The following is a 16,195-nucleotide window of genomic DNA, read 5'->3' as shown; positions in this document are numbered from 1 at the left end:
CTGATTGACTTCTTACACACCTCTCGCTGATTGGCTGGGCCTCTCCACAGGGTCCCTCCCGCTTGCTTTAACCCCTTCCGGCCAGAGTAGGACAGCCGCCCCCACTACATATAGTGATCATTTTCAAGCTCACAGGAAGTAAATTGGTAAAATCAAAGGACAACATCCCAGTCTCCAAAGTCGTAGGCCCATAGCCACGACACAGCACTTCCTTGTCTTCACAGTTGAGTAGGTGCCTTGCCACAGCTTTAGTTTGGCATTGAATCAACTACACTGCCATTTGTTGCTTTATTGTGCCAAGAATGTGATTCCATAATTAACTCAATGTTGCTCATTTTGCAGCACTAGCATAAAGTACTGGGGGGGGGGGATTTCTATAATGATATAGTAATGTAAAGTGTCATGGGAGGATGTCTAGTACAGTATATTTTTATAGCTTTTAATTCCTATTTTTTTCTCTCTTGTTGCTGATAAGACTTTCAGATGTTTGAAAGTAGCCATTTTCCAGCCGAATTTTCCTTTGCTAGTGAGAAAACTCTGATTTCTCCCTGTTTCTTGTGGTTGTACTTTTGAGTGCTACACTGTGAGATGCTCACATCTCTGAAATGTGAGATGTCGGCCAATGAACTATGAACTTTCTCTCTGTTGCCATTAAACATTGTAAAATAGAAAGAGGCATGGTAGGCCTCTTTCTATTTTAGGTAGGCGACCAGATTTGCTTACTGGGGGAATCCTTGGTGACCTTAAACACAAAAAGGAAACTTATAAGAAGTAGAAACTTGGACAGATGACTAGGGAGGAGTATAAATATATTGGTCAAGAATGCAGGGGAGTAATCAGAAGGCGAAAGCACAATTGGAATTGCAGCAAGCAAGATATGTGAAGGGTAACAAGAAAGGTTTCTACAGGCATGTTAACAATAAGAGGGTGATCAGAGAGGGTGTGGAGCCCTTACTGGATGAGGGAGGTAACTTAGTGACAGACGATGTGGGGAAAGCTGAAGTACTACTCAATGCTTTTTTTTTTTGCCTCTGTCTTCACAGACAAGGTCAGCTCCCCCACTACTGCACTAAGCAATGCAGTGTGGGAAGGAGGTGGGCAGCCCTTGATGGAGAAAGAACAGGTTAAGAACTATTTAGAAAACCTAGACATACACAAATCCCTGGGTCCGGATTTAATGCATCCGAGGGTACTGAGGGAGTTGGCAGATGTCATTGAAGAGCCTTTGGCCATTATCCTTGAAAACTCGTGGAGATCGGGAGAGATCCCGGTTGATTGGAAAAAGGCAAATGTAATGCCCATCTTCAAAAAAGGGAAGAAGGATAATCCAAGGAACTACAGACCAGTCAGCCTTACCTAAGTCCCTGGAAAAATCACGGAGGGAGATCCTCAAGGAATCCATTTTGAAGCACTTGGAAGAGGGGAATGTGATCAGGAATAGTCAACATGGATTCATCAAGGGCAAGTCATGCCTGACCAAGCTAATTAGCTTCTATGATGAGGTAACTGGCTCTGTGGATGTGGAGAAGTCAGTGGATGTGATATACCTTGACTTTAGCAAAGCTTTTGATATGGTCTCCCACAATATTCTTGCCAGCAAGTTAAGGAAATATGGATTGGATAAATGGACTGTAAGGTGAATAGAAACCTGGCTAGACCGTCGGACCCAACAGGTAGTGATTGAGGCTCGATGTCTGGTTGGCGGTTGGTTTCAAGTGGAGTGGCCCAAGGATTGGTTCTAGTGCCGGTTTTATTTAACATCTTCATTAATGACCTGGATGAGGGGATGGATTGCACCCTCAGCAAGTTTGCAGAGTAGCAGGAGTGCGGTGGAAACATTACTATGTGATCATGTAATTAGGTTGTATCATGCAGGTCAGACAGGCAACCTTCATTCTGGAATTTCTTAACTTCTGGATGCTTAACTTCATAACTTCTCATTTATTTTAAAGTAATCTTTAGATTGTGTCAGTTCTATTCTGTTTGAGCCTATATATGCATGCTAGGAAACTGTCTAAAGAGCAATTTTCAGATACACAGAAATGAAATTTTTTTTAACGAATTGTCTTTCATTTGGCCAGATTTTCCTCAGCACTCAACAGTAATAGACTCAAGAGACAGTTTCCAGGGTGATGAGTGTAACACAATTACAAATGCATTGCCTGGGTTATTCCACTGTGAGAGTGAGCTGCTGTCTACAAATCCTGGAGAACTTTGCCACAGGTTACCAAACCAATTACTTGAAATCAACCAGGAATTACTGCAATCTGGAGCCCTTTCTCTATGTGGTATGTAATTACAGATAACAGTGTGCCTGATGATAAATGAAGAATAAACACATGCCCAGTATATAAACACAGACCTCTTAAAGATTTCTCAAGATAAATTGATTGCCATAGAAAAAGTTATTTTTAGAAGATATTAGGGTCAGCTGGTGTAAATTGCCAACTCCATTCAATGGAGCCAAGCCAAGTGACACCAGCTAGAGCTCTTTCCCATCAAAATCACCAGTAGAGATTTAAATACATAACAATAATCTTCTATAAGAAATCTTACTATCACAATCAGCAGAATAAGATAAATGCAGGGGATGAAAAATCACTGTGATTCTCACATATAAGAGTTTCTGCTTTGTTTTTTTTTTTTTTCTGACACACCTACTTCTAAATCACATATTCTGAGTCCTGCTTTCTCAAAAGGTTTTCTTTGTGTGTTTTTCTTGCTTAGGAAGCAGAGACCGGGGAGGCAGAGCGGTGGTGCAAGTCTGCACAAGAAATACCATCTGGTCAAGTGAACATTCCACAAACACAGAGCTTGCTCGCCTTCTGATGTATTTCTATAGCATTCCCAGGTATGAAGAGAGCTGGCTGGACGTTTTCAGGTGACACAAATGTTACAATCACAGAGGGCTTATTATGGAACAGTAACAGCCTGTTCTTAATTAAGACCCCAGTCCTGCAATTTACAGTGCCCCAGTGGACTGCTGTACTCATGCAAAGCCCCACTGAAGTTGTGTAGGTCTCTGCAAGCACCACAGATCTGTGCACTGCACATTGCAGCGTAAGGGCTTAAATCTGCACCCAGCTTCTTTTATAAACTCTTGTTTTTAGCTACTCAAAGATTCTGGCTTGGAAAATTGGTTTGGATGAAAATTGCCAGCTTTACTTGGCCCTGCTGCGGCTAATGTTTTTGTTGCCACTAAATACATGTCATTATTGACATATGGTTTGTCTGACATACTGTTGTCCTCCTGGCTCAAAAATAGCCTTTTATTATCCTACTAGGAGGCGGTTCCCCCTGCCTTTGGGGATAAGAAAGCCCAGCTCTCCCACCATGCCAGTCCCAGCCTCTCAGCACCCCTCCACCTCCCCATACACACCCCTGGACTCTCGGCCCCAAATCCCTCTCCCCGGCCTCTCCCCAGGTTCTCGCTCCCCCACTCCTGGCTGCAGCCAGTCTTGGCCTCCTCTTAGCCCCCCATTGCCCTCCCCCCCACTCGGCCCCACCAGTTCACCCCCCAGCCACAGCCTAGCCTGGCTTCTCAGTCCCCCTCTAGCCACCGGAGGAAGGCCGGGGTTGACCCAGGGGATGGTGGGGATGGTAGTAATAGCTCCTTGCTACATTGGGGACCCAGCGAGGAACTGCCACATCTGGCTGCTCACACTAGGTGCACTGGGGCTGCCATGTGCCTGGAGCTCCAGCCTGCCCTGGCAAGATTTGTGCTCCAGCGCCAGCTTCCTTTGGGGGAGTGGAGAGAGGAGAAAACCCTGAGGTTCTAGGCCAGAGGCGGCTTGCAAAGAAACATGCGCAGCGCTGTGGGGATGGGAGGGGACCCAGCCCTCTCCACAGCAGCACATGCACTTCTCTGCAAGCGGCCTCTGGCACACAGCCTCAGGGTTTTCGCCATTCCCCCACAGCAAGACAGTGCTGGCATGCTAGACTTGCTGGGGGAGAGCAGGGTTCCAGGCTGGAGCTCCAGGCACACTGCAGCCTCACTGCACCTGGCCTGTGCAGCCGGAGGCAGCAGTTCCCCACTGGGTCCCGGAGCGCTGGGGGCCTTCAGTGCAGCGAGAAGCCACTGCTGCCGTCTCCTGGCCCTCCTTCAGGGGAACCAGAGGCCAGTGGGGAGCCCAAGGCACCCCCTAAGGCAGGGGGAGGAGAACCCTGAGCCATGTCCGCCTCTTTCCCTTCTGGGGATTCTGTTGAGGCTGGGGCAGGCGGAGCGACATAGTGATGTGATGACATCACTGTTGCCCTGCAGGAAAAACTTTCTTTAATATATAGAGAGATAAAATATCTATGTAGTTAAATATCCTTAAAAATCTCTGCAGAAATTTGCATTTTAAAAGAATACGTTATATCTACTAAAAATTCTGAACTATTAGGGTGCATAATTGTGATGGTTACTGTGTTTGAACAGTTTGCCATCTGGTGGCTGGTTGCAAATTAGGCATATCAGACTCATTCTTTCGTAGTGCACTATGATACTTAGGCTGAAAAAAACCCAATAGTATGACACTGCTTTTCATTCAGCTCAGTGCTAAAGGCATGTGTATTTGGACCTAAAGGACTAGAGATCTAGTCCATGCTAGTGTGGTTAGTCTTGTAAGGATGTTGGTAACAATGGTTTTTGTTAATCCAAAGTACGCTGTTCTTTTATTCACCAAAATACAGAGATGATGATATTTTTGAGTTGAAGGTCCTTAAAAATTATCCTAATATGAATCTAATCAGTAGGAGTTTACTGGTTAAAGTTGTAGCCAGGTTTCCATTCAAGTTCCTATATTCAGTCACTTTATGATTTTTCACAGAAGAAATCACTGGGATTTTAATTTCAGAGAACGTAGGAATTTTTTAAGATTGAAGGGGATTTGTCAAGCCATTAACAAATTGTGGAGGCTTAAAAGTACTCTTTTTTAAATGTTTACACAAAATATCTGGCTCTTTCAAGCTTGATTGTAAAACTTCAGACTTAAAAGACTTATTTACAAAATCTTGTGCTGTTTCATGTAGCAGTGCATGCTTTAGAACAGCCACATGGCCTATGGGAGCCATGTGTGGCATCCTCCACATAACAGGACAGGGAACCTGAGGAGCTGATGGCATTTCAAAGCTTCCCATTTATAAGAACCCCATAAATTGTGCAGGGGAACTAGGAATCCTGATGCGCTCTCTCTCTCTCTGTGTATTGAATGATTTAGACGAAGATGGACATGTGATCTGCATCTGAATCAATGGAAAGGGGAAAAGAAAGGCTGAACAGGTGCATTGGTCATCTGTGCCATTGAAAAGGAGGTTATGAAGATAGGTTGTCATCACTTGATCATTGTGGGTAGATAGAAAACAGCAAGGGTAAAAGGCAAAATATTGGGGTCTGTAGGTAATAACAAGCAGATGAATTGGGTATGGTGTGTGATTGGTTCTTTTATCTGTGTGTGTGAAGTTGGTATTTTGTGAGATTTCACCATTTATGTGAAATGCGTAGAGTGTAAGGGTATATGAATTTTAAAGTTTCTTGTGAATAGGTTGAGGTTGGGTGCTGATTCTATAGCGGTGTTAAAGTTGTTTGCCAAATATGCAGTGTGATATTTTATGTTTACACTTATTTTTAAGATATTTTATGCACTGTGAATGCATCTGAGTATCTGTTACTTCTTTTCAACATTTCCTTATGTTAAAGTTAACAATTTTTTTTCTGTTAATACTTGTTAGATTTGGACATTTTGATAAGCTTCAAGTATAACAAAACTTGTCAGTGAAACATACATTTTGTTAGAATAAACTGCAAATTGTGTCTGTTGAAATTTAGTTAATTTCTTCTGTATCATATAAATTTAAGAATGCCATTCTTACTGTTGGGAATGGCAGAGCTTCAAAATGTCAGTCAGCCCAGTTTTGATAAACATTGAAAGGATGATCTAACCAATGTTTGCCTTTATTAATGAAAAGCTACCTTTTATTCAGTAAGGCCCTGCTTCAGTAAAGCACATAAGTGCATGCATAATTTTAAGTATGTTAAGTCAAGTATCAGTGACTTCAAGATACAAATGTGCATTAGTGCTGTCCTGAACAGGAATGCTTTCCTGAATCTCATCTTTACAGATAAAATTTCTGTGTATCTATATCTATATCTATAGGTCATGGCAGTGAAAAATGTATTAGAACTGGAATTTATAGGTTGATCTCCTGCCTGGAGTAAATTTACAGGATGATAGCCCCATTCCTGGAAATTAAGAGTTAAAAATTTGGTAATACTGTTGAACTTTCTTTACACTTACCTATGTTCAATACTCATACCATTTCTTTTTGTCTTCTCTGTTGGTTGTTTTCTATAAATGGGAAAAGGTCTCCTAATTTCTGTCCTCAATTTTGTCTCTATAGATGATGTAGATAGAGTGATTTGATTTGTGTATGTAAAACTGTACATACAGCTTATAGTGATCAGGGTGAGAGGTTGCTTTGCAAGTTTGACCCTTTATGTGTAACTCGCATAACATTTATTTTGTGAAGAGAAGGCACAAATTCTGTACAGGTTGAACCTCCCAAATCTGAGACTCTCTGGTCGCCAACATCCATGGTCCAGCAGGGCCACAGATGTTGCTGGACAAAAAGTCCCAGAGGTGGGAGCAGGAGCCAGTTGAGATAACGCAGGGATGGGTAGCCCGAGCTGAGCCATGTGGTGACCTGGGGAGCTCCCGCCCCAGCCAAAGAACCCCTGGCAGCAGTGGCCAGGGAATCCTGGCCCCAGCTGCAGTGGGGCTTCTGGTGGCAGACGGACGGCAGGGGACTCCTCTCCAGCCCCTTCACGGCAGCAGGGCCAGCAGTGACTGTGCAGCCCCAGCTGGGTGCCCCAGCATACCCCTGATGGCAGCAGGTCCGGATTGGGCAGCCTGACCGTGGAACCCACAGCTGAAGCAGGGCTGGCAGGGGCAGGTAGCCCTGACTGGGGAAACCTAGGGACTTCCCCGTGGCAGCAAGGCCAGCTGTTGCAGCAGTGCAGTGTGGTCTCAGCTCTGTCTCTTCTGGGAGTGTGGTGCCAGTCCCCACTCACCCTTCCCAGAGACCCACCAAGGCTGTCGGCTCACCTGTTCCCAGTACAGAGAAGCCAGAGTTTTGATGTAAATTCAGTCATCTTTATGCCTTTGAGTATGAACAACTTCACCAGTTATGGGGAAATGTAGAAATCAGAACAGGAGGAAAACTGGACAGATTGCTGTTACGACGTGAGGATTTTACAAAAAACCTTAAATATACAAGGCTGCTGCTTTCCACAATGGGGAATAGCCTCTGGAATGTAGAAGCAGAACTTACTGAACTGTCTCTTTCACTTTTCCTATGTGCAGAATTACAAAACATATTGTGTAGTTTTCACTACACTGAAGCAGTACAGTACACGATAAACACATTTGTAGTATTTCCTCATATTTGTATTAATTGAGAAATCATGTTGGCTCAGATCATTTGCTCCCATGGAAAAGCCCATAAAAAGAGGGATTGCTGGAGAGTGTGTGTGTGTGTGTCTATCAAGCCTGCCCGATCCCAGGAGATTCCAGCTGAACTCACTAACACCACAAGTTATTCAAATGTATGAAGTTACTTGTGTGTAAATGTTTGAGCGTTGGGAGGCTTAGTTCTATCATAATCAGTATATGTGTTTTTTTTAAAAATCACTACAAATCCAAAGATTTGAAGGATTTTTTTGAGCTTTTTAAAGGGTTCAAATGGTTCTGGTTTTTTGTATTGTTTTTTCAATTTATTTTTAATTAAATTTTCACTGACAAAATAATCACAATGTGTGTGCCACAAACCTGGTTTTTAGCAAATGAAAAATTAGATGGTTTTTAATTTAAAAAAAAATTGACCAAAAGTAATAAAATTAAAATAGTTAAATCAAGTTTTTCATGAAATTTTATATTTGAAAAAAGATCATTTGCAATTTAAAAATGTATTACAATTATTTCAGCCAGCTCTTATAATTCTGACATAATATTTTAATATGGGAAAACATGAAATTATATATATACATTTATAAGTAATGGACCAAATGTTAAGTCCACTTTCTGCACACTTGCACGCATATGTAGGATAAAGGATAGAAATGTAAATAATGCTGTAGCTTATGGAGAATTTTGTGTACAATTTATTTGCTCAACAGAAACAGAAGATGATTTGATAACAACAGGCTAAAAGGAAAACTGGCAACATTTTTATAAGCTTGTATTTCTCATTCTGTACCTTCACACATATTAATAAACAGAGTAAAGCTGCTTTTTAAAATACTATATACAGGCAGTCCCCGAGTTACGCGGATCCGACTTATGTCGGATCCGCAGTTACGAATGGGGATTTCTCACCCCGGAGGACTGGAGCGGCGGGACGCCTGGTCCCGCCGCCCGCCTCCTCCTGGGCGAGAAAAGCTGCTCCCCGTCTCCCTGGTCTGCTGGGGGATCCAGCAGACCAGGGAGACGGGGAGGACCCAGGGCCGGACCCGCGACCGCTTCCAGATCAGCTGGAAGCGCCGCGGGTCCCGCCGGGTCCTCAGCGGCTTTGCTCAGCGTCTCCCTGGTCCGGGAGACGCTGAGCAAAGCCGCTGAGGACCCGGCCGGACCCGCGGCGCTTCCAGCTGATCTGGAAGCGGCCGCGGGTCCGGCCCCGGGTGCTCCGCCGCTTTGCTCAGCGTCTCCCTGGTCTGCGGACCAGGGAGACGCTGAGCAAAGCGGCGGAGGACCCGGGCCGGACCCGCGGTGCTTCCAGCTGATCTGGAAGCGCCGTGGTCCGGCCCGGGTCCTCCGCCGCTTTGCTCCACGTCTCCCTGGTCTGCTGGGGGGGGACGCAGCTAGTGCCCCCCCAGCAGACCAGGGAGACGTGGAGCAAAGCCAGGGGCCTGTAGTCGAGCAGGTGGGGCACTGCCGGTTGGTCCCGCAGCACCGCTCCTTGGTGCTACTGGACCAACCTGGCAGCACCCCAGCTGCTCTGCCCCAGGCATCCTGATTCAGCTGCTGCTGATCAGTCTCAGCAGAGGCTGAATCAGGATGCCTGGGGCAGAGCAGCTGGGGTGCTGCTGGGTTGCTCCAGTAGCGCCGAGGAACGGCCACGCTACTGGACCAACCCAGCAGCACCCGAGCTGCTCTGCCCCAGGCGTCCCCAAGTCAGCCGCTGCTGAAACTGACCAGCGGCTGACTACAGGAAGCCCGAGGCAGAGTTGCTCTGCCCTGGGCTTCCTGGAATCAGCTGCTGATCAGTTTCAGCAGCAGCTGACTTGGGGACGCCTGGGGTTCTTAAGTTGAATCTGTATGTAAGTGGAACTGGTGTCCAGATTCAGCCGCTGTTGAAACTGATCAGTTTCAGCAGCGGCTGACGCCAGTTCCGACTTACATACAGATTCAACTTAAGAACAAACCTACAGTCCCTATCTTGTACGTAAACCGGGGACTGCCTGTAAATAAAGAGAATTTTGAAAAGTTTCCAGAAGTTATCATAAAATTGAAAACGGATTGTGGCTTGAATTAAATATCAAAGTATAACAAGTATCAAATATAATCCTGTGATATAATTGTCTTTCTGTCCAATAGGGGACAAAGAGTTCTGCTCAAAGTATTCTTAAATGAATTCCATATGAACTAGAGATGTAAAATCCCGTTAAATTAGTTAACGGGTTAACTGTTAAGTTTAACTGGATAACCAGTTAAATGGGATCCTAGACTGGGGACTGCACCAGCCTGGCTGGAAAAACCTCCACCTCACAGTTCTGCTGTCTCCTGGCCCTGTGCAGCACTTGGGCTGCCAGCTCCCACCCTCATCCACAGTGCAGTGGGCCCAGCAAGGCTGGAGCAGCCTTCTGCCCACAGCATAGTATGGGCGGGGAGGCCACTCCTGGGCGCTGGTTAACTGTTACCCAGTAAGCATCACTCAGGGAGATGCTTATCCGGCAACTGGTTAACTGCTTACCCATTCACATCCCTACTAAGAACTAGTTGATACCTCAGCATCATAACTCAGGTATTAGCGGATGTTGTTGACATTTTTTGTATAGTTTTAAAAATACAGTACTACTGAACAGTGGTCATAGGCACCGATTCCGTGGGTGCTCTGGGGCTACAGCACTCATGGGGAAAAATTAGCATTTGCTCAGCATCCACCAACAGCCAAGTGCCTCCTGTATTCCCTTTCCACCAGCGCCTCCTGCCTATATGCAGTCCTGCTGACCAACTCCTTTCCCTCCCTCCCAGCACCTCCTGCCTGCTGTGAAACATCTGCTTTGCAGTGCTTGGGGTGCTTGGGGAGGGAGGTGGAGGAGTGGGGTTGTGGCGCACTCAGGGATGAGGGGAGGCAGAGAAGAGGTAGGTTGGGGTTTTGGGGAAGGGCTAGAATAGGGGCAGGGCTGGGGGAGCATCAGTCAACCACCCTCACTTGGCTAGAAGGGAAGTGGGAACCTATGCTAGTGATCTTTATACAACTTGCACAAGCATGTCAAAGGCCCTGTCCTACCCTAATTCAAAGTGGTGCTGTGTTTGGTAAATATAGTGGGCCAGATTGTCCCTTCCAATATAGCCATACGTTGCTCTGCCAAGGAAGCTTGATAGCTGACCTATGTGGGTAGCTGAAATTTCCTAGGTTAAAGGAGACTTCAGTGATTAAAGTCCCCTTAGGTTCTCAACAGCTTGTCTAGTTCAGAGCAGCCCTGAGGGAAACAGACCAGTACGGAATAAGTCCCAGGATTATAGACCCAGAAGCATTTTCTGTGTTGTCCTTTCTCCTTGGGTACAGATGAAAATCTTGTCCAATATAAAGACCAAAGGTCCATCTAGCCCAGTATCCTGTCTTCTGACAATGGCCAATGCCAGATGCCCCAGAGGAAATGAACAGAAGAGGTACTGACCAAGTGAGCCCTCTCCTGTTGCCCATTCCCAACTTCTGACAAAAAGAGGCTTGGGATACCATTCCTCCCCATCCTGGCCAATAGGCATTGATGGACCTAACCTCCATTAATGTATCTAGTTCTTTCTTGAACCCTATTACAATCTTGGCCTATGTTTATATGCCACTGCAGAGAAATGTCCTGTTCCCCCTTGCCCCCACTTTCACGAAAGCCTACTTGGGCGCACAACTCCTGAGAAATTAATTTTTTCTGTTTTCACGAACCCCTTTTGTTTCTAATTCACAAATTGTGTATCAAATGCTACAGACTCAAAAACCAAACAAAAGTACAGTTATGGCCATACTGTTGCTGGCCTGGGTGGGAAAGGGGCAAAGGGCAGGGCTAGATACAATTGCAGTTGAGGTGCTCTCTGAAACCAAGTGACTGGTGCCTCGTTTTGCTCCCAAGGCCATACATCACCCCTTAGGGAACAGTAACCCTGCTCAACTTTGAGCACACGCACTCCCTGGAGAATGGAATACAGAATGCTGTCCTTTCTCTCAGGTGGGTGGTGATGGTGACACTGCAGAAAGGATATGTTTTTCTATTCACATCTATAAGATGTTTTCACCTGGGGAGGAATTAGGACTCCTATTCAAGTGAATGGGAAGCTTACTGTTGGCTTAAATGGAAGCTGACCAAGCCCAAAATCTGTACTTTCCCACTACAGTATAAAATAAATTAATGTTTGCAGGCCTATCAACCGTGAGGTGTGCGTGTGGGGGGGCTTAAGGGGGCAAGTGCATCTGGGTCCAACGATTCAAAAGGGCCCAGGGTTCATGGCTGCTGCTGCTGCAGCCCTGGCCCCTTTAAACTGCCCCTGGAAATCTAGGCAGCACACGCTGGGTGGCTTTGAGGGCTGCCTGGTGGGGGGGACCATGAGGCAGCACAATCTGGACAGCGCTGAGGGCCGGCTGCTCCCAGTCTTGCTCCTTCTACCTGAGCCCCGGCCTTTCAGGAGCATGGAGCTGCCCTCCCCTCACCTAGCCCAGGGACCCACCAGGTCTGTCTGCTCCCCGAATGTTTAACTATTGTACCCACTCACATTGCACTAAAGGTGTCTTAAGGCTTAATAGTGCTTTTGTTTTCTTTCCTAGAGCTTGCCTCACAACCTTGACATTCTCTGAATGACATATTTGCCTTTAAATGGCCCTGGCTTTTTTAAATAATGTTTAGTTGTTCATTGTGTGTATATATATGATTAGTGCCTTTAATGGTAATTGCTGTTTACGCTTAGTGTAAATACATGTAAATCTTTATTTAGATTATAAAATTGCAGTATATAAGCATAAGTCTGGAGGATGATAAAACAGCTTTTAAACAAAATTTGAAACAATATATTTCATGTGTGCAACAGCCTAGTGTTGCAATCCTGTCTGGCTAGTTTATGCAGCTTCCTCACTCTCAGCATGTGGGACCACTCACTTAGCATGAGATTCACCCTCGTGCATTAGCTGTTTGTCAACCCTCAGCAGAAGGGTGAATTTCACCCTTAAAGTGAGTGCAGTTAGGCCAGGGCTAGGCAAAATATAGCCCAGGAGCCAGATCCAGCCCATGAGCCACCCAACTGGGACCCTCAGACACCCGCAGCTGTTGTGTTTTAAAACACACTCCCTGCAGCTCTCTGCTCTGAAGGGAGCTGGAGGCTTCATGCAATCTCCCTGCCCCCAGCCCAATCCTCAGCTCCTATTGGCAAGAAACAATCAGCCAATAAGAACTGACCTCAGCCAATCTCTGAGCTCCTATTGGCTGTAAACAGCCAGCCAATCAGAGCTGAGAGATTGGCCTGAGAGACTGGGGCAGCACAAGCCTCTCCCCCCACCCTGAGTTGGGAGCCACATGGAGAGGGTGCAGCCTGCATTTTCAAGTGGCTGCATCAGACAGGGAAACCAGCCTGCCTTGGGGACGCTGCAGGGCTGATGGCCAGGAGACACCTAGGTAAATCCCGCCCTGCAACGCCTTTCCTGCACCCCAACTCCCTCCCCCAGATAACCATCCAAACCGTCTGCACCCCCTGCCCCAGGTTACAACTCCCTCCCAGACCCTGTATCCCTTCCTACACCCCTGTCCCAGGCCAGAATCCTCTCCTTCACAACCTCTCCTCCACCCAAACACCCTCTCAGACCCCATACCATCTCCTGCATCCCAGTCCCTTAACCCATGCACCCCTTTGCACCCAATCTCCAACCTAGACCCCACACTCCCTCCACAGAAAAGTGCAGCCCTTGATCACTTACCAGAAACTTGGAGTGCCCCCCCCCCAAAAAAAATTATTGCCCACCCTCTGAGTTAGGCCTTAAAAATATCTTCACTATCCCCAATTACTCTAATTCCTCCTCAAAATAGCTATGTTATCAGCTAGCATTGTGGCTGGGATTTTCAAAGTAGAATAAGAGAATCAGGCACCCAATTCTTGAAGAAAGCGCATTTTAAAATTCCAGTCATAGAGTCTATAATCTTGATTAACTGCCTGAAAAGTTGGATTGTAAGAGCACAAATTTATTGGGAATCATAACTCCTTTTTGCTGTCTCATCTAATAGTTTGCCCCAAAGCCAAGCAGCTCTTGCAAAGTTTAACTCAGAATAAATGTTTGCATCCAGCTGACAAAAGCATTTCATTTACACCAATCTATTTCAAAAATAGACATGGCAGAACAAGGCATCAATCTGCTATGCAATTAGTTCTTCGTCAGCACGAACTCATTTCAACTTTATAATATAGTTCTGGATCATTTCACCTACCCTCAGACCTTAAGCAGAGAGAAGCCTCCACTCGCTCATCTATACTTTTTCATGAGAAAAGAGACGTCAACCAGCAGCTCTATCTCCAGGACATCAGAAAGCCTTCTCCAGGGACGGAGATCTATACATGTTGTCTAGTTGCATTATTACTCCCCCTATAAACCCAGAGCATATCTACTGTGACTGTTACCTTAACCACACAGCCATTCCATACAGATGAAACTCCCCTTCTAAGGCATGTGTGGGCAGAGGTCTAGAGACAACTGGAGAGGGAGCTGTGCTGTCAGGAGACTAGGGAGGGCCACAAGGAACCTACAGACAGCGCAACAGCAAGCTGTTCATCTTTGACAGTATGATCTGGAGAAAAAAAACATTTTCCCACCCATGGTCTCTTACTAAAGGTTTTTAATCATTTTCTTTATAATGTAGTGTCTGCTGCCTTATTTCTGAGTGGAAATAAGTGTATATTTTAAGGTTGTTGTGGATGGCCCTCTCATCAGCCTGTTTGTTTTATAAATATTTATCAAATAATTTTATCAACAGGAAAATGCAGCCTTAGGAAATACTTGCCTTTCTGTTTCTAGGAAGGAAGTACGTGATCTGGGGCTCGTTATTTTAGTGGATGCTCGTAAGTGCCAGCCTACTCCTGGTCTTTTCAAAGCTTTCACCGCATTACAGGTAAGAGCTAGTTGTTATGGCACTTTATTTTATTTTATGCTCTTAAATACTTTTTTTAAAATATTGTTTGTATTGTAGCATCTAGAGACCCCTATTCAGGCACTGGGACATTGCGTGTACAGTATAAAAAAAATCAAATATGGCTCCTCTCCCGAACAGTTTACCATAAACTTAATACCATTTGTGCTTCTTTCCCTTCTGAATTATTTTTGTGCATTCAGCCCATGACCATATTGTGTATCACAAATTAATTTGTTCATAAAGTAAAGCAGATTAGGTATAAATATAAGGAGAAGGAATAGATTTAAAATATAAAATTAAAAGCACCTCCTAAAAGAGGAGCTTAATGCTAGTTCTACAAAAATAAGCACTGTCTGTTGATATGAAGTCCAGTTTTCTCAAACAGTGAGTAGGACTAGAGCAGCTTACTGAGAAGTTGCTATAGAGATTCACTTGCATTTGATATTATCCAATAATTATTTTCTTAAACTGTAATTTGGTGCACTGGGGGAAACAAATAGCAAAGTTACCCAGTATATCATGTTAACTGAGGACATCTTCTCTTCTGCTTTTAATGACATGAGTGGTTTTTGTTTGCACAGTGAAACTAAGAAGCAGTTAGTACTGGTTCACTGAACAGTTCAGAAAGGAAAAGACACTAGCACAAAGGTCTTAATATCTTCTAGTGTGATTTTCTGTAATACAGACAGTCCCCGGGTTACGTACAAGATAGGGACTGTAGGTTTGTTCTTAAGTTGAATTTGTATGTAAGTCGGAACTGGTACATATTGTAGGGGAAACTCTAGCCAAACATTTCTCCAGAGCTCAGTTTTATTCTCCCACACCTCACTTCCCTCAGTCCTTTATTCTCAAGCTGAGGTGTCTGCTGAGAAAAGCCGCTCTGTGTCTCCCTGGTCTGCTGGGGGGAAGCAGCTAGTGCGGGGTTGCCTCACCCCGTTTGTAAGTAGGGATCCGATGTAAGTCGGATCCATGTAACTCGGGGACTGCCTGTAGTGTATTTAGACATGAGTGATTCTAGCATGTCGTCATAACAACTGTCTTTTATTGCATGTGGTTTCCATCAGTACTCCTCTGACAAGGATGAAGAGTTTGGTTCAGATCAGAAATAATCGCAGTCAGAAAATGGACAGCCTTCCAAAGTTCATACATGCCAGCCTTGTTTCTGAATCATAACAACAGCAAAATGAAAACATTGAAAACTCACTGTGAAAGTAGTGAAATTTTTCCATGCAGAATATGCTTTGAGCCATAGTTGACATTTAAGGTTATACAATGCAGGATGTAAATATGGTAATCATGTAATTCAAGTTGAAAAATAAAAGAAGATGTGGATTATTTCCCACCAAACACACTTTTTCACTCTTTCCCATCTACCCTCATACAAGTCTTCTATTGTAATTGCACTCAGATTAAGAGGACACTACATTGTACATCTGAAGTCTAATCAGTTTAAAAAATAAAAGTTAAAAGTAGTTTCATGTATTAAACCTTCTTAGTCTTCCAAATAAGAATAATTCATCTTTCCTATAATGTTTTACACTATCCATTTACTATGGGAAGTCCCATACAAAGATGAAAGGAAACTGACTGAGGCTGCAATCTTCTATTCAGCTCCACATGGTACCTGTGTGAGGGCTAACTATAATAAAGGGAAAACAGTGAAGCTAACTTTACCCAAAGTAAACAAAGTAGAAGACCAGAGGAAAGTAATTTTTTATTTTTAATCTTTTATGGTTCTCGTTGGAACTTAAGTATTGTAACTATAGCAGATAAAATATTTTCAGATTTGGGGTGCAGGTACCACCAGCTACTGTATTTACTTAATGTCATCTTGTG

The 16,195-nt window shown here is 44.6% G+C and overlaps 1 protein-coding gene across 3 annotated transcripts in view; it reads left to right on the top strand.

Moving 5' to 3' along the window:
• Positions 1-16,195, top strand: part of PLEKHG4B (pleckstrin homology and RhoGEF domain containing G4B) — a 132,157-nt gene that overhangs the window by 65,736 nt on the left and 50,226 nt on the right. For all 3 annotated transcript variants that reach the window (XM_089776490.1, XM_089776488.1, XM_089776487.1), the window contains exons 4-6: positions 2,082-2,288; positions 2,728-2,851; positions 14,245-14,338. In XM_089776490.1, coding sequence (XP_089632616.1) covers positions 2,082-2,288; positions 2,728-2,851; positions 14,245-14,338 — 425 coding nt within the window. The remainder of the gene's footprint in view (positions 1-2,081; positions 2,289-2,727; positions 2,852-14,244; positions 14,339-16,195) is intronic.

Source organism: Pelodiscus sinensis, chromosome 2 (genome assembly GCF_052426305.1).
Source record: "Pelodiscus sinensis isolate ZL-2025 chromosome 2, ASM5242630v1, whole genome shotgun sequence".
Taxonomy (NCBI): Eukaryota; Metazoa; Chordata; order Testudines; family Trionychidae; genus Pelodiscus; species Pelodiscus sinensis.
Note: the sequence above shows the minus strand (reverse complement) of the source record. Positions and strands in the feature narration are given on the sequence as shown.